Source organism: Ruditapes philippinarum, unplaced genomic scaffold (assembly GCF_026571515.1).
Source record: "Ruditapes philippinarum isolate M1 unplaced genomic scaffold, ASM2657151v2 ctg192_1_1_1_1, whole genome shotgun sequence".
NCBI classification, from domain to species: Eukaryota; Metazoa; Mollusca; class Bivalvia; order Venerida; family Veneridae; genus Ruditapes; species Ruditapes philippinarum.
Genome location: NW_026853219.1, coordinates 38,839 through 58,292, shown reverse-complemented (window position 1 = coordinate 58,292; position 19,454 = coordinate 38,839). Strand labels below are relative to the sequence as shown.

The window sequence follows — 19,454 nt, the reverse complement described above, 5'->3', positions numbered from 1 at the left end:
TCTCCCTATCAATCTGAATTTCACTGTTCTTTTTCCTCTTATTATTATTATTGATTTATTATTATTACTATTATTATTATTATCAGAATCTATTATTATATACTCAGTATACATTATTTTTTGTTGTTTACTTATGTGTTTGCTTTGATTATTATATACTCAGTATACATTCTTTTTTGTTGTTTACTTATGTGTTTGCTTTGATTTTTATCGAGGTATGAGCTGATCCGTTACTACGTAGCGGGAAAATAATTAGTAGCATTCAACCTAACAATGGAGACCACACATATGTTCTAAGTTGCGCAATAATTCAGTATTTAAATGTAATAATAAATCTAGGATATTTTGTATAAATTTGAAGAAAGTAATCGTTATTTCTTTCCAGCCGGCTTACAGTTAATAGGTAAGGTTTCACACAGATGTGGGTGTTTGTTTGATTGATTGTTTTACATAGGTTTCGGATGCGCTTATTTCGGACAGGGAAAGTCAGCACTACCTAAACACGAATAAAAAGCTGTCAACATATATATTCTTTCTTTGATCTGTTTATGTCTGATTTTTTTGTTAAAATTAATGTATTTATTGTATTGAGATATGGAAAATACCTGTTTAGTTTACACAAGCAATGTTTAAAAATATTTTGTACAAAAAAGGTAAGACACTAACACAGGCGCTAGTCACATAATCAAATATTTTACATAATCGGCCTATATATGTATATAAAGATATCATCAAATATTTTACATAATCGGCCTATATATGTATATAAAGATATCTTGTGGACACAGTGATTTTTCTCATTTAATTGGGAAGAGGCCTTAGCCTCTTGATTTTGGGAACAATTATCGCTAAAATTGCAAATTTGGGAAGTAAAAAAGCAGGTTTAAGTTAAGATTTTTGGGAAAACTGCATGATTTTAAAGAAAATTTCAATTGGGAAGAGGCCCTTTTTCGGAGTCTGTTATATTATAAGCAGAATAATCACTGGGACACTAATATACAATGTAAGTTAGGTACCAACAAATCATTAATTATTCAATTACATATACACATGCATATAAATTAATCAAAAAAATTTGTGAATCTCGTCTAATTTATTAAAATAGGAGATGAACATTATATATCTTGTAAATGATTGATAAAAATAGAATAAAAATAATCTTATTAATTAATATAATTTTACTAGTAAATGAGTAATAAAGATATGGGCCGAGTTGGCCTGTTTCAAGTTTGAATAGGGCACCAGACAGAGTTGGTTTTATGGCCGAGCTGACCTTGATAAGGGGGCAACAGCTTCTACATGTACCTATGTCACAATTGCAGACCTTAGTCGAATATATCAGACATTATGGGCTTGTCATAGTTTATGTTGGTTTATTGCAGACCAAGGTCATCTGGCACATTCATTAAAGATTTAGCTAAGCACAGTAAATGTTAAAGAACAACATGGTTCTTCTACCCCACTTGGTTGACCGCACATGCCTGAAATAATGCACAGAGGGGAACCTGAAAATTTTTCTAATCCAACAATACAGATTTTATTTACCATGCAAAAATGATACTATCATCATCGTTTCTTTAAACTGATTTTTTTCCCCTAATTTCAGAAATATGCGGCTTACAGATCTTGAAAAGATAAAAGAATTGCAAAAGAAGCCATCACATGTGCGGAACATCTGTATCCTAGCTCATGTTGATCATGGTATATTATTTATTTGATTTGATATGAATACTAAATACTTATGATTTATGTCACTGAATTAGATTGTTTTCATTATGAAATTTTTTCTTGTTAAGTTATAATTGACTTGCTTTTAACAATCTTTTTGTTTCAGGTCTATTACCTCTATTTTGACATTTTTTTTCTTTGACAATTTTTTTCTATAAATATATATAAATGAAATTATAATAAAGATACATGTATATATAGTAGTTACAAATATTTTGAAATACCTACCGCCCTTAGGGATGGTCAGAGATAAGAAACAGAACAATTAGTTTTTTGGGCCTCATGGTTATTTTCTTTTTATAACTATTGATGTATAACACTGAAATCAGCTGTTGATATGTATTGAAATGTTTTTATTTTTGGAACAGGGAAGACAACTCTTGCTGATGCTTTGGTTGCCAGCAATGGTATTATTTCTCAAAGAATGGCTGGAAAGGTATGCTACTGACTACTTCGATGATTTTTTCCGTCTTATACCATTTAACATTCCTATAAACACTCTGGTGTTTTTAAGTGATTATAAGGAGTTTGCTTATTGTGAACCTATGAAAATTAGCATAAATCTGAAGGCATGCTTCTTTAAAGATGTTACTTATGATTTCTTCAGAAGAATTATTATGTTGCATAGATTAATTAATTTTACCCATAGCCTGCTTGGCAGCAACTGAATATAAATGATACAACCAGTGCAGACCAAGATCAGCTGTGCCTTCTCATCATGGTCTGCACTGTTGGCTATTTTGATATTTTCCCTCGAATTGATAAATGGTTTTGTCCAGGTTAAAGATATTTCAATCCTTAAGGGTTGGATTTTGTTGGAGACTGTTACAAAGGGACCAAATTTATATCGAGAAAGACTAAATAAATGAAAAGTTACGTATAGATGTTGCATATTTTGTTTTATATTAAAGTTGCGTTACCTGGACAGCAGAGAAGATGAGCAGATAAGAGGGATAACTATGAAGTCCAGTGCTATATCACTCCATTATCAAGCAGGTAAGTTTGTTTTTAACCCCCCCACTCTACCTTACCCTGCTGAAACTAAAAGTGGTTAGCCCTTGTCACCAGTATAGAGCTTGCACGTCCGTGCAGTCTGACATGGCTCTATACTTTTGGCTGAATAACTAAAATTTTATTCTATAAATGAATAGTAAGAAATAAGTAGTCTACTGTCATACTATAAATAAGACATTTAGTATTAACTTGTCCTCACTGCTGTGGGTTCGAATCCCGACAAGGTCTTTGGATTTTTTCATGTGAGGACGCCATCAAGCTACGCCTTGCTTATGGAATGTTGGTGGTTCTACTCAGGTGCCTGTTCGTGCCTGAAAAATGCACAGAATGGCACCTGAGGTCTTCCTCCACCAGTAAAAGCTGGAATGTCGCCATATGACCTATACTGTGGTGGTGTGATGTAAAACCAAATCAAACAAACAAACAAAGACTTACTGAGATGTGTTACATTTATACATTTAGGGAGTGACGAGTACTTAATGAACCTGATTGACTCACCAGGACATGTTGATTTCTCCAGTGAAGTATCTACGGCAGTACGACTTTGTGATGGAGCAATTGTTGTTGTTGACGTTGTGGAAGGTGTCTGTCCGCAGGTAACTGTTATCGTTTTTCTGTAGAAAAAATATTAGTCCTTGTTTTTTTGCAGTCAATCAATGAGAGACTTTAGGGAATAACCTCCCCTGAGTACTCCCTATAAATAGATAGGTCCTAAGCTATTGGATTACTCGGACTTTAAAATCAAAGGATTCCAAATATTTGGACCTACTTACATTTTGGTTAACCTCGGTTTTTATCAAGGGAAGATAATCCACTAATGTCCCTCATTATATCTGTCCTTAGTTATATTTATGTATTTTTTTGAAGAAAAAAAATAGAATTTTTACACAGATCTCCATGCTTATTTATAAACTACATGTATATAAAACATTAATTTATCTTTTGCTACAGTTGTAACTTTAATCAGAGTTTAGGGTTAATTACTGGTTTGACAAGCAGATTTATTTAGTCAGCCTTTAGTTTATACTAATATATTTTAGTTTGATTGTGTTGGAAGCTATAAGCTTATAGAAACACTTTTGAATCTGTTCCTGGAACCAACAAGTACTAAGCAATGAGTGTAAAGTCTCGTGATCATGAAAACAACCTATAGTTAAAATGTTCATTCAACCAATAGACATTTTAGTTCTTTATTGAATATTGTTAAAGTAGCTAATCTACTAGTGCTAATTTATATCTTATGATATTATAAGAAATTTGAGACATGTGTTCCAATTTGCTATGCCTATCAGTAGTATAGAAAGGGAATGTAAAATTTTGTATTTCACTCTGTTCACACTCGCAAACAATGTGACTTACTTCTCTCTGAAATATTTTAGTATCTCATCAGACAATGTGATATGACCATTATTGAAACAATTTTCAGACTCATGCTGTGTTACGTCAAGCCTGGCTAGAAAACATCAAACCTATACTGGTTCTCAATAAACTCGACAGATTGATTTTAGAACTGAAGATGGAACCAGCAGAGGCGTTTAATCACCTTCAACAGATACTTACAGAGGTATTCTTACACTTTAACATTTCAGTATAAAACAAACTGGCACAATAAATAGTGCCTGATATTTACAGTATGTATATCCTTTGACAGAGTAGCAGCATTTTTTTAGGGTCATTACTCAATGTATATAATTGATAAAGTGTATAAAAATAAGCAAAATAAATGGACAATGAGATGAATTGTCAAATTCTTTAATTTATCTGAAGATCAAATGAGCCGCGTCACGACAAAACCAACATAGTGGGTTTGCGACCAGCATGGATCCAGACCAGCCTGCGCATCTGTGCAGTCTGATCAGAATCCATGCTGTTCGCTTACCAATCCTATTACAAGTAGAGAAACTGATAGCGAATAGCATGGATCCTGATCAGACTGCGCAGATGCGCAGGCTAGTCTGGATCCATGCTGGTCGCAAACGCATAACATTGGTTTTGTCGTGACACTGCTCATTTATGAAAAAGATTTTTATCATCTTTACATGAGATTGATAGAATTGTAAGAATCATCATCAAAGATATATCAGGAATGACCATGAAAATGACAAATCAGGGGAAGTAATCTGTGTTTACTGGGTAATGTTAGGAAAAAAACACAACTGTATACATTTGTGCTGCAGTTGTATATGAATTTCACCAACTGCACAATACTATTGGTTTTATACCTTATTGCCTCAAAAAGAAAAAAGAAATATTTAGTATCTCAGTTCTTTAATATACACTTTCTTTACATAGGTATTTAAAGTTTACATAGCAAAACAATGCTGAAAATATGTTCCATGTATAGGTTAGAGTGCATATTGGGTGTTCTTCGTAAATAAGAAAGCTAAAAAGGAGCGGGGAGCTTGCGAAGCGACTGTAGCTTTCTTATTTACGAAGAACATCCAATATGCACTCTAACCGGCTTAGTGCTCCACCCACTTGCGTTTTATAATATAAAACGTCCAGTTTATATAAAATCTGTTCTATTAAGATTTGAAACCTGAAAATTTGAAAAATCCTCGTCGGTGATTGGCTTAAAAAAATTTGCGAGCACTAAATTTATTTTCAGCCAGTTTTATTGGCTTAGCAAATTATATTTTCCACATTAACTTGCATTGTGTGATATTTTTCACTCCATTTTAATAGTTTGCATAGTCGATTGTAAAGTTGTTGTTGTTGTTGTTTTAGGTTAACCTCGTGACCAGTGAATTATTTACAGCAGATATTATGTCAATGCAGACGACAGATTCTCCATCCAACCCATCTAGTGAACAGAAACAGGTATGACTATTATATTATCAGTTCTAGAATGCTGGTTGTGTGAGATTCGAACATAAAAACCCAAAAATATAAAAAAAACGATGAAGCTCAAAATAAATTACTTAAAAATTCAACTTGGTGTTAAATGAGTAGTTTCATATTATAAGCTCTAGAATGCTGGTTATGTGAGATTCGAAAATAAAAACCCAAAAATATAAGAAAAACGATGAAGCTCAATTTAAATTATTTAAAAATTCAACTTTGTGTGAAATGAGTAGTTTAATATACCCATTACTTGGTTGCAAAAGAAAAACAAAAAGGAAACAAAATTAAAATTAATTTTTACACAGGTTTTTCATTATTAGCAGATTGGAGATCCATTTCATTGGTTGAAATTCTGTTAAATCAGGTATACTTTTAGCATGTATATTCAAAATCCCCCTTAACCCTTGGCCAAATCGGCTATTTTCTTTCTTAGATAAAAATGAAAACCCTGTGTATGTGAACACCTTGTGGAGTATTTTGCTCATTTTAATCCAATAAAAATAATTGTGGCAAATTTTCTTTATGAATCTGAAATTCAGTAATAATTTTCATTGATCAAAAACTATATAAAGGTTAAAATCATATGAATCATTTGTTTACACAGACATATGATTGGACAGAAGATGCTGATGAATTTGAGCATAAAAACATGTACTTCTCACCAGAACTTGGTAATGTCCTCTTTGCTGCAGCCTATGATGGGTGGGGATTTAGGTAAATATTGATTTTGTTAGGTGTTTTTTTTCATTGGTTTTCAAGTTTGATGAACACTATATTGGTGAAATGATGATTATAGGTACATCATACTTGGTAGCAAGAATTGCACTATTTCAGTAATAACCCATAAAGCTAATTATTTCAGTACCACCTAGTGTGCTTTAACAAATTTTCTGATTATTTTAGTGTTAACAAATGTCCCCACCTTTTCAGTATTAACCATTTGGCTGTCTTTTTCAGTATTGACAAGTGTACTCTCTTTTTCACCTTTGGTCAGTTCACTGTGTTTTTCAATGTAGACTGCTTTTCTCACTATTTTAGTTTCGAGCAGTTTTTCTCACTTTTAGTTTTACTGTATTGACCTATTTTCTTCATACAACAAGTTTTCTTTATGCTCAATTTTTAATTATTGACATGTTTCCGCAATATTTCAATATTGACCAATATTTCAGTATTGACCAGTTTTCTCATTATTTTAGTATTGACCAGTTTGCTGAGATATATGGAAAGAAACTTGGCATGAATGAAGCTGGTCTTCGTCAAACACTGTGGGGAGATTTCTTTCTTAATTCTAAAACCAAACGTATAATGAAAGGTGCACAGGTTAGTTGCTTTGTTTATAGATTAGAAATATTTTATTTTATTTCTTGTAAGAAGGAAAGTTGTATTGTTTGCTCACGTTTTGTATGGTTTTTTTGGTTGCTTTTTTTTTTTTTGGTTTTACCTACAGACATAATGAAATGTTTTAAACTTAACCCCTCTCTGTATTAATTCAAACACCAAAGGGCACTTAATTAGAACTCCTGACTTTCCCTAGCCACTCTGTAGCCTCCCAAATTGAAAAAAAGTTTGTATGAAATAAACCAGAGAGTTGAGGGATTGTTTTGAATGATTTGAAGTCAATGACTTATACTTGATATGAAGATAATTTTCTCACTTTGTCATGACATATTCATTGCTTGGTGGTAATTTACTAACCTTACATTTGAGCCGCGTCACGACAAAACCAACATAATGGGTTTGCGACCAGCATGGATCCAGACCAGCCTGCGCATCCGCACAGTCTGATCAGGATCCATGCTGTTCGCTTACCAACTCTATTACAAGTGTAGAAACTGATAGCGAACAGCATGGATCCTGCGGATGCGCAGACTGATCTGGATCCATGCTGTTCGCAAACGCACTATGTTGGTTATGTCGTGACACGGCTCATTTATCTTTATTCACTAGTCAGGGAAGCATAATTTCAACATAATGATATTGCTATTTCTTAGTGTTTAATTGCATTTCATTGTGGGGAAAAACTTAAGAATATTGGGATCCTCAAAATTTACATGCAAGGCTTGCATTTGATGAATAGCTTTTAAAATATTTATTAAATCTAAATTTTATATTTCAGTGCAAAGGAAAGAAGCCACTATTTGTCCAGTTTATTCTGGAGAGTATCTGGGCTGTTTATGATGCAGTGATGGTTAGACGTGATAAAGAAATGACGGAAAAAATTGTGAAATCTCTCGACCTAAAAATAACCGCTCGTGATTCCCGGCACAATGATGCTCGTATTCAGTTACAAGCGCTGATGGGAAAATGGCTACCTGTGTCTAATGCTGTCCTAGGTATGCTTAAAGATATACTACGCTTATCCTTTAGTAAAATATTTCAATCTTTGTTTGAAAGCTTTTAAAGGGATTCTGCTTAGGCCTTTTATATAACTGATAATTCACACATGCATATATTCTGATTGACATGTATGGTCTCTATTAAAGGCATCACCAGAATTAAACTCTGGAATTGTTGGGTTTTGGCCTTACTTTTGGCAAGACCATGATTCCATGTATGCCAAGAATCAGACTTAAAAGTTGTTACAAAAGCATCTATATGTAGTTTAGACAATCTGTTAATCACATTACATTTATTATTAACAGATAAATTTTCAGTTAATTTATGATTTATCTGTACTGTTAAAGATGGGTTTTTTATTCAGTTGATACTATTTTTGCAGGTAAAGTTGTTGAAAAGTTGCCTTCACCACTTGATATAGAGGAGGAGAAAGTTGAGAAGTTGATGTGTAACAAGGCAAGGAGGTTCGACTCCATGCCAAAACAGACGCAGGATCTAAAGAAAGGTGATCATATTATTTCGTACTCTAAATCTTCTTGCTGAAATACTACTCATTTTGAGGGTATCAATATGGGTTCTTTATACCAAATGTGTCAAACACATGTTAAAATTGGGATTGGTTAAGAAAAGCCTGTTTTGAGCCCCTTTTTCCAGTTAAAAATCCAGTTTTGGCCCATTTCAGTTATCACATTTATGCAAGTTATGTAAGATAAAATCATGAAAATGTTGACTTACGGCTGTTCAGGTCAATGTAATTTGGATTTATTCAAGGAAGAAGATGTCAACAGATTATCAATATATCTGAAAGTTTAATATACTGTTTATTTAGATGTTTACGCGAGGGCAAAACCAACATAATGGGTTTGCGACCAGCATGGATCCAGATCAGCCTGCGCAGTCTGATCAGGATCCATGCTGTTCGCTATCAGTTTCTCTACTTGTTATAAGGTTTGTAAGCGAACAGCATGGATCCTGATCACACTGCGCGGATGCGCAGGCTGGTCTGGATCCATGCTGGTCGCAAACCCTTTATGTTGGTTTTGTCATGACGCGGCTCAGATGTTTACGCGAGGGCAATATTTTGCAAAATCAATTAAGTTCTCTCTATGATGCTAAGATACTTAACAAGCATTTATTTCTAATGAAAATCTACAATTTGTGAAATGAAAGAAATTGTATATTTTACTTAAATTTTTGATTCTACAGCTCTCTTTTTAAGGCATAAGATTTAAAATGTTATTTAATATAGTTTGATTTTCTTTTCAGACTTTCTGTCTTGTAAGGACTCAGAAGATATCCCTGTAATTGTATTTGTTTCTAAGATGTTCCCAGTAGACAGGGCATTACTACCCAAAAACAAACAAAGGTACGCAATAGTTACATGTTGTTTATTAACTACATGTTTATTGGGAATATTATACAAGTGTGATATTCTGATCAGTTGTATTATTTTCATTTGATTGTGTTGACCTATGTTTATTTTCCCTTAGTATTGGCCATGGAAATGCTTGCTATGGAAATGCGGAAATGTTCACGTGCAAAAACACGAAAGTTGTCTATTGCTTATTTTGGCATATTATTTACAATACTGAAATATCAGAAAATAAGGGGTGACACGTTCAGAAAAAATGCTTACTGTTTAAACAGGGAGCTAAAAACCATGTTAAATGTTTAACCAACAATACTAATAATATCCTTACATTTTGAACATTACATTTTTTTATGACAAGATATGACATTTTGTTCGTATTTTGTTATACTCAAAATGATTTTAAAACATATCCTCATACATGTAATTATGGAGTAATATTTTCCAATAAGGTCATACCATTCAGGATCTGATAAAAAAAAAATGTCGTTGAGTGCAATTAAAACACAAACAAATTGTCATATCTTGTAATAAAAACCTAGGTTATATTTAGAATCAATTTAAAACTTTGTGCCTCTTTGTCAAGTACTAACCACGGTAACCGGTTATTGAGTTTTCTAAACGGTAGTTAGCTAAAAATGACTGTACTCATTAAAATGGATAAAGATGACACTTCCAGGAAAAATTGATCCAGATTGATGCATACTATCATTGAAAATGACCTTATTTTCATCTGAATTCTAATATGTATGTATCAAAATAATTAGTTCATTTTATTAAAATTTTCCATAAATTTAAGATAATATCAAACTAGTAAATCACTTTTCTTATACAGACCATTGACAGAAGAAGAACTGCAGCGTCGTCGGGAGATAGCGCGTCTCAGGCATGCTGAACGAATGACTGGGAAAACTACTGGAGAATCAAATGAACAATCCTCAGCTCCTAGTTCTTCAGAAGGTGATATTTTGGCATTCATGTTTTTATGCTCCCCGAAAAATTTCGGAGGAGCATAATATTAGTCGTCGGGTTGTCCGTCCGTCCATCCGTACGTCCCGAATTCGTGTCCGGCCCATAACTTTGTTATTTGTAAGCGGAATTTTAAAACTATTTCACAGAAATGATCACCATATTGAGACGACGTGTCGCGCGCAACATTTGGATCGCTAGCTTGAAGGTCAAGGTCACAGCATGACCTTGCAGCAAAATTGTGTCCGGCCCATAACTTTGTTATTTGAAGTCAGATTTTAAAACTATTTTACAGAAATGATCACCATATTGAGACAATGTGTCGCGTGCAACATTTGGGTCGCTACCTTGAAGGTCAAGGTCACAGCATGATATTGCAGCAAAATCGTGTCCGGCCCAAAACTTTGTTATTTGAAGTCAGATTTTAAAACTATTTTACAGAAATGATCACCATATTGAGACGATGTGTCACGTGCAACATTTGGGTCGCTACCTTAAAGGTCAAGGTCACAGCATGACCTTGCAGCAAAATCATGTCCGGCACATAACTTTGTTATTTGAAGTCGGATTTTAAAAATATTTCAAAGAAATGATCACCATATTGAGACGATGTGTCGCGCGCAACATTTGGGTCACTACCTTGAAGGTCAAGGTCACAGCATGACCTTGCAGCAAAATTGTGTCCGGCCCATAACTTTGTTATTTGAAGTCAGATTTTAAAACTATTTCACAGAAATGATCACCATATTGAGATGATGTGTCGCGCGCAACATTTGGGTCGCTACCTTGAAGGTCAAGGTCACAGCATGACCTTGCAGCAAAATCGTGTCCGGCCCATAACTTCGTTATTTGAAGTAGGATTTTACAACTATTTCACAGAAATGATCACCATATTGAGACAATGTGTCGCACGCAACATTTTGGTTGTTTTTACACTTTGAACTTTGTCTGTGACATAACTCTGACACTACAAGAGGTATACCTTCCTGTGTCCAAAACCTATTCGGGGAGCATCACCCGGTTCAACCGGCTCTTGTTTAGAAAGCTGTCTTAGCATCCACGTTTTCAGAAAACTTTTGTGTTTTGTGTTTTTGTGTGGATAAAAAAGTATGTCCTTAATGAGCTATTGTGAACTTGCTTATTTCTTTTACTCCATCTGTCTGTCATTTTCATTTTGACTTAATCTTGAGATATTAAGCAAGTCATCAATTTTGATATTAAAATTCCAGATTGATAGTCTTTGATTTAACAGTTGAAACCAAAGGCTATTATGCATTTAACCTATGTGACAGATTGAAAGTTCACGTATTGGTCTCCTTAAAGCATAACATGTTGAAAGAGTGAAACAAGATCTTATTTTTATCAGTAGATTAAGAAAGTATTATAATGTATAATCAATTTGTCAGTTAATCTTACTATTAGAAGCTAAAGTATTATATTTTTCAATATCTAGGTGAGACAAAAGTTGTGGTAGAGAGCAGTGAAGATAAAAAGGACGATACAGATCAAGTGTTTGTAGCGTTTGCTCGTGTGTTTAGTGGATGTGTGAGAAAAGGACAAAAGCTGTATGTCCTTGGACCTAAACACGATCCTGCTATTGCTTTAAACAAGGTATTCTTCATTATTTACCAAACTTTTTCTGTTTTACATATGTGAGGTAAAATTGTGTCTGGTAGATACATAATGGGCAAACCTTAAAAGAACTAATGTGACCAAGTGACAATGTATTATAATTCAAGCATTTTTGGATAGAATTATGGCTCTTTGTTTTTTGTTTCCCAAATGTTTAATAATGTTGGCAGAAAACGTGGTTTTGTAACAATTTTCTGTCTCTTGAAGTTGCTTTACTACACCGATTATGAATACTTCATGTTAAGTACATGTGTACTTGATAATAACTGCCTTGATTTAAAAAAAGAATATATATATATGTACATATAAAAAAATTGTGGTAGTATGTATTGATGTTAATTAATAAAGAATTTATTTGCAGATATCAGAAGAATCGAATGGTATGTATGGAGCTAAAAGATTAGAAGATCTAACGGGAGATGAACATGTTACGGTTGTCACGGTAACTGACCTTTATCTATTTATGGGTCGTGAACTGGAGGCCTTAGATTGTGTACCTGCTGGAAATGTTCTTGGTAAATATTATAACTTACTGTAAAGTAAGAAATTTTTGTGAGGGATTGAATTTCGCTAATTTTGCAAACTGAAAATTTTCTCGAAAATAAATGTTCACTCATTATCTAAGTATTACTGGAACAGAACTAAAAGAAGAAATTCATAAATATTAAACCTGGCTGTAGATTTTATGAAATGTTTGCCTTTTGAAGATACCCTGTATATGTTTTGAAAAAAGTTTTATTGCAGTTGTCAGCTTCTTTTTTTACGCTCACCTTAACACAAAGTGCTCATTCAGATAAAATTTGTAAGTGTTAATTTGACTGAAAAAGTTTGTATTTAGTTTTCAGGGACATGTTAATTTGACTATTTAATTTTTAATGTATAGGTGTAAAGTGTGTATTTGACTGGAGAAAGTTAATATTTCACTTTCAGGTATAGGTGTTAAGAGTTAATTTGACTTGAAATATCTTATATTTAATTTTTCAGGTATAGGTGGACTTGAGGATCATATATTAAAGTCAGGAACACTGTCTAGTACTGTAGCCTGTCCATCATTCACAGATCTATACTTTGATGTCTCACCCATACTGCGTGTAGCTCTTGAACCGGTACATGCTGGTAAGTTACATGTTTGTAGATTCTTAATGGAGCTACACAGAGTTCAAATGTTGAAAAACATAGAGTTTGAAATTTTAATATAGATTAATTTAGGCAATGTAGGAAAAATATGCAAAAGATAGTTGAGAAATAATTTCCAAATTACATTTGAAAACGATTCTCTTGTGCCATTATTAGTCCAATTTGCATTAAAAGCATTAAAACACTTTTCTTTTGTTGGATCATTTTGCACAATTAAAATGATAATTCTGACAAAAAAGTGAGCAAATGAACTGAAATTTTGCAAATGATACAATAATTTTAAAGCAGCACGCCTTCAGCTTCATGCTAATTTTCATGAAAATTATGAAAATGTATTTGAATGTGTAATATTGTGAATTAACCAAAATGAAGCAATTTACACATTATCTATGGCACTTACAAACCATGTAATTTACCAAAAAGTGGTCAAAATATGCATAAATAGCCTTTACTGCATTATTTACTCAGTAGAAATATAGTAAATACTGAAAAATCAGTCATTAATAGCACATAATATGTAAAATATTACTTAAATCTTGAAACTTTTTACTTTTCCTTACATCTTAGTACATCTTTCTCCAGTTTGATTTTATTGAAATATTTTTACTCATCTGGAGGCATGTAGCTTTAAAAATCTGTTAATATAAACTATTACACTGAAATAGATATTGGAATAAATAAAGAGTGGGGGTGGGGGTAAATAAATGCTGTGTTGTGCATGTACAAACCTCTTTAGTGATGTTTAATGTTCACTTTTTACTACATGTTTGAACATTATTTTTTAGGAGACATGCCAAAGTTGGTTGCAGGACTTAAGTTACTTAATCAAGCAGACCCGTGTGTACAGGTTCTTGTACAGGAAACAGGTGAACATGTGATTATCACTGCAGGAGAGGTCCACTTACGTCGATGTTTGGATGATCTTATTGAAAGGTTTATTCCAGTTAGATTTTCAAGTTTTAGTGAATCTGTTTGTCTGTTTGTTTGGTTTTATGGTGCACCAACATAGTATAGATAATATAATGCTTAGTGAATCTGTAAAGATCAAAACATGATTTGCCTCATTTACTGATAAAGGCAAACGTCCTAATTCCCCTGCTTATTACAGACACAAGGGAGTGTCTAAGTAAAATACCAAACATTTGGTATATTATCTGCACTTTTTTAATCACTTGAAAGAATTCAGCTTTTAAGTCTTGTTAATCTTTAATATTGTGCTCAGATTGATTACGAAGATAACTTTATCTGTGAATGCGTAAAACATATGAATCATAGAAATTTTAATATTTTTTTTCAGATTTGCTAAAATCAATCTCTGAACTGAATAAATAGAAGACTAAATCTGTGAATGTGTGTAAGTTACATTGGTGTCATTGAAATTTTGTTTAATTTTTTTTTTTTTCAGATATGCTAAAATAGAAATCTCTGCCTCGTCTCCGATAGTACCATTCAGGGAAACGATCGTACGTCCTCCAACGATTGATATGGTGAACGAGTCAATACAGGAACAGAATCCTGTCGGAAAAAATGAGAAACAGCGCGAGTTCGATGATGACGAGGAAGTTTTAGAACCTGGTTTAGTTAGGATATTCACACCAAGCAGATACTGTATGGTACAGATACGAGCTGTGCCGCTTCCGCACGAGGTCACAAACTATCTCGAAGAAAACGCGTTCTTGATTAAAACCCTTGATCAGTATATATCGGCAAAAATATCAAAAAGAAACAAATCTGATATAATTGGATCTAGTTTAAAACAGTCAACTAAAGAAGCAATTAAAGAATTTAAAGATAACTTGGAAAAATTATTTTTAGAAGCTGGTAAACAATGGAAAGGTTGTGTTGATTCTATATGGGCATTTGGACCTAAGAGAGTTGGACCAAATTTGCTGTTGAATAAAGTGGATGGCTACAATAGAACTTCAATGTGGGGTTGTTTAAGGGATGATAAAACAGATGTGACAGTGGTAGCAAGGGATTATGATTATAGTGTTGTAAGTGGATTCCAGCTTGCAACCCTTACAGGGCCCCTTTGTGATGAGCCAATGAGGGGCGTCTGCTTTATCATGGAAAAATGGGAAATTGGACCTCAGGTTATTGGAAATGGGGATGTAGAAAATATATGTGAGAATACCTTAGTCACAAAACAAATAACAAATGTAGATGAACAGATGCATGTACAGTTGTCTAAATTAAATTTAGAGAATAATGTTTCTATAGCAACTGATTCATTAGTAAATGAAAATCGTCCCTGTCCCGAGATTTCAGAGGCGAGCACTTCAGGAGGTGATAAAGAGAAGAGGACAGATATGAAAGGTCATGTGTCGGGACAATTAATATCTATAGTGAAGGAAGGATGCCTGAAATCGTTTCAAACACAGCCTCAACGTATAATGGCCGCCATGTATAAATGTAATATACAGGCAACTGCAGATGTTCTTGGTAAGTGTCTGAAAATATTCATTGGTAATTTATAATTTAACATTTGGTTTGATAGATTTTTTTAGCTTGACTATTCAAAGATTAGGGAAAGCTATTGTACTCATCCCCGCATTGGTGTTGGCATTGGCGTTGGTGCCATTCTTTGGTTATATATGCAAGTTAGTATCTCCAAAACTACTGAAGGAAATGAGTTTACACTTCACACTCTTGTTCTGTGTGATTTTCAAATGATGGCCACAGGTCCCATAACTCAGTGTTAATGTTTTACAAAGTTATGTCCCTTTCTTAGTGTAAAGCACTTAGAATGGTCGAGTGTACTGTCTTACAAACAGCACTTGTTTCCCCTAAATTCTATATGTTATAACACCAGTGCTGGTTATAGATAACATGTCAAGGTGCAGTTGTTAGACAAGGGGTATAATTCTGAAAGCTTAATAATTGGTTATTGATAGATGTTGCCCTTAACGTATAACGTTAATACCACATGCGGTGCTCTTATTTGGCTCTATCATTTACAGACGCTTTTGGTTCTGTATTTCAAATCTATTTTTAGGGAACCTATTCTATTTGTGCTGTATTTTGACTTTTGTTTTTAGGGAAGCTATTTGGCGTGATCGGGAAGAGAAATGGTAGAGTACTCCAAGATGAAATGCGAGAGGGTTCTCAAATATTTAACATCGTAGCAGTCATTCCAGTAGTTGAGAGTTTTGGCTTCTCGGAGGATATCCGGAAGAAAACAAGTGGCTTGGCAAGTCCTCAGCTGGTATTCAGTCACTGGGAGGTACGGTTTTTTGCATGGATTTTAGTGTCACATTTGTAATGTAACATTGTTATAAAGCAACTTCCCAGCTGTACATGGTCCCAGGCCCCATGTTTACTAAGGTTTAAGGATCAGTTCAAGAACAGGATCAAATGTAAAAACTCAAATATTTTCCATTGTTTATCCTCATGTAATTAATATTTGATATTAACTTAATAGAATTGGACATAAAATTGCATGTTTATAAAATTTTAGGATGGATTTATTGTTATTTAACAAAATTTGCGCATTTTACAGTTGATCCAAATATTGATTTTATCCTTATTTTGATTCATTATTTTTGTATTTGTTTTGTAATTTGTTGATATCATCCAGAAATAGGCTTGTTTCTGCGCAAATAAGCAAGTTTTATATATTTTGTCTATGTACCATTTAATTCTAGGAAAATACAATCAATTTTAGTTTTTGTTGGTTTGACCCCTGGTGTTTTGGTTTGAAGTTTGTAACACCAAATGTTAGAAAAGTCGTCTTTCATGTTTTGGTGACTTATGACTTAAACTTTGCTGATGTGCTGTAAAACCAAACAAGCAAACAATCTGGACAGAACCATTCATCATCCTTAGGAAAGAGTACAAAATATGAACTGAATGAATAGCGAAGAGTGCAGACCATGATCAGACAGCACAGATGTGTCAGCTGATCATGGTCTGCACTGGTTGAATGAATACAATCAGGAGCCACCAGCAGACAATGGGTAAATTTACCTTTGGTTTGAGTTGATTAAAAGATAATTTATTTATTTATTGCAGACTATTGATGTTGATCCATTTTGGGTGCCGACCACGGAAGAAGAGATCATGCATTATGGCGAGAAAGCCGACTGTGAGAATCGTGCACGATTGTACATGAACAATGTGCGAGAGCGTAAAGGATTAAAAGTTGATAAAAAGATTATTGAGCATGCAGAAAAACAAAGAACACTTACAAGAAACAAATAACTTATTTATATGAAGCAATTATTCGCATAAATTGACCAGCTGTTTTGTAACACAATAAGCAACTACGAGTAATTTAAAAATTTCATAGTTCATTAAAAAGCTTTCAGAAATACGCATTTTATTGTTGTATGCATAAATGTTTATATATTCACAATGACAAAAAAAAAATTTATGCAATGATTTCTAAAATTATCAGATGTGAATTTAAATAAAAAAGTATATGAGTATACAAGTATTACAGGATAGGTATTTTTGGTTTTCTTTGATAAAATTATTTTAATGGATTGGAAAATATGGTACTTAGGGATAAGGGAATTTTTGTTAGAAAAATTATGCTTATGTAGTTTTTTAGTTCCACTTTTTGAATTAGATTTTTTATTCTGGTTAAACCTTTTTGTTAAGGTAAATTTCAAAGATATCCACTTTGAAACTTTGAATACTTGTTAACTATCAAAATTGAAATGTTTTTCTTAAGCCAGGGGAGATAACCATAAAATCATTTTTCCTTAATAATATCTCTTGAACATAATTTTTAATATTTTTCCTTATTTTTTCAAAAAAACAACTATCACAGATATTCAGTACAAATTTTAAATACTTGTTTTGCTATCAAGGTTAAGTAATTCCTCCAAGCAGTTTATGTCCCTGTTTCTACTTTGCATTTATCATACTATCCAGCACTGAGAATAATGAAGCATGCTGCTTCTCTGACAGACAGCTGTTGTTTCTTTATGAAAATTTATCTTATAGCACCTTTACTTATAGACAGTTTTCGTACTGGTTCCTTTTGATTGAGCAAGGTTAAGGTCATTGAGGCTAAAAATAGATTTTCTGATTTTTCTTCAAAATAAGGCCATGCTTTTAGTTTCTTTGTCATAGCAACATCATAGAGTGCTTGTACGTTAGATGAATCTCTACATTTAGGCAAGGTTAAGGTCAAATTAGTTTAGGTCAACGTTGGTAAGGCTAAAAATAGATTTCGTTTTGTCTACATATCATAGCTTCTGTTTCATAGCATCATCTGCTAGTGTCACTTGTATTTATGTATTTATTGTTTTAAACCCTGTAAGAACACTTGACAGATTTATGAAATAAACACTGTAGAAAATGATACATGGTCATGGAAGTTGTGTTATTTTATTTCCTTGAAATTACGTCTTGATATAATTAAAGTAAAATCAATGATTTAATTGTAGCCAAAGCGTATACATGTATTACAAACCATCATCTTAGTGCATTTACCAGTTTTAACTCCTATTGAATTATATAAGAAGTTAACCTATTATTGCACTATGGTAATGAAATGTTGTTTCATCAAAAGGTCAAAAAGTTGGAAGTAAAAAATGTACAAGATGACAATACTTATGAATATTTATTATTACCATAAAACAGTTAAATTGTTTTTGCAACATTGAGGCCATGTGAAAACTATGCTTCAAAATACAAATATTAGGTATATAGTACAACCTCAGCAGAGGCGCACCTTTGGGAAAGAAAGATTTTATTTGTTAGCTTAAACATTTTATTGCATCGCATACATGTACAAATGATAAGTATATGTTTAACAAAAGCAAATAGGTTGGGCAACAAGTTGTTGCAACATAAGATTAAGTGCTTCCCATTTTGTTGAGAGGATGCTGGAAAGAAATTAAATATTGTCTCATGTGGTCAGTGCATGTAGAGAGGTATAGTATAATTTATGAAAACCTGGAAATAGTTTTAACATCAATGGTCTGTTTAATAACCAATGGTGTTGTTGGAGATTTCTCAGCTCACAAATTAGGCATGTGATGTATTTTACAAGTAAATTTTATTACAGAAACACTAATTTTTTTCTCACATTTGGGAAATCTTAATGTGAATGGAAAGTGCTCTCCTTCAATCATGGATCACAGGTTTGGAGTCGCAATGATGTTCCTCATAATAAATTGCGACACCATAGTGCTTTGAAAGTGGACAAATTGGTTCAAGGAGCTAACCGTTTAAACTAAAATTGACCAGCACAAGAGCCACCATTGGGTGGAGGCAATATTTAATTTTTTACTTTTTTACAATAGTTTAAAAAAAATGCAGAAAAATGAATTTAAAAAAAAATTAAATTAAGAAAATGAAAGAAAAGAAAATTTAAAAAATCTTTTTTTTTTATTTCAATAGCTCTGTCTAGTCACAATTGCTGCTTTGTCAAAGTATAAATCATTTCCATAAATAAATGACAAAATTAAGA

The 19,454-nt window shown here is 33.1% G+C and overlaps 1 protein-coding gene across 1 annotated transcript; it reads left to right on the top strand.

Annotated features, from left to right (window-relative positions):
• Positions 1–258: 258 nt before the first annotated feature.
• LOC132736141 (elongation factor-like GTPase 1) lies at positions 259–18,356 on the top strand. The gene is made up of 20 exons (XM_060723221.1): positions 259–403; positions 1,607–1,701; positions 2,097–2,164; positions 2,640–2,724; positions 3,205–3,338; positions 4,169–4,306; positions 5,470–5,562; positions 6,191–6,300; positions 6,783–6,906; positions 7,703–7,919; positions 8,306–8,428; positions 9,190–9,289; positions 10,128–10,252; positions 11,715–11,872; positions 12,255–12,408; positions 12,878–13,009; positions 13,816–13,963; positions 14,436–15,472; positions 16,069–16,253; positions 17,042–18,356. The coding sequence occupies exons 2-20, from the start codon at positions 1,611–1,613 to the stop codon at positions 17,228–17,230; spliced, it is 3,411 nt and encodes a 1,136-aa protein (XP_060579204.1). The 5' UTR covers positions 259–403; positions 1,607–1,610; the 3' UTR covers positions 17,231–18,356.
• Positions 18,357–19,454: the final 1,098 nt, after the last annotated feature.

Bases quoted from the DNA above. Each gene is read 5' to 3' on its own strand.
- LOC132736141 (XM_060723221.1), top strand. From the start codon at position 1,611: ATGCGGCTTACAGATCTTGAAAAGATAAAAGAATTGCAAAAGAAGCCA. The intron at 9,290-10,127 runs GTACGCAATAGT...TTTCTTATACAG, and splicing joins CTACCCAAAAACAAACAAAG to ACCATTGACAGAAGAAGAAC. The intron at 12,409-12,877 runs GTAAATATTATA...TTAATTTTTCAG, and splicing joins ACCTGCTGGAAATGTTCTTG to GTATAGGTGGACTTGAGGAT.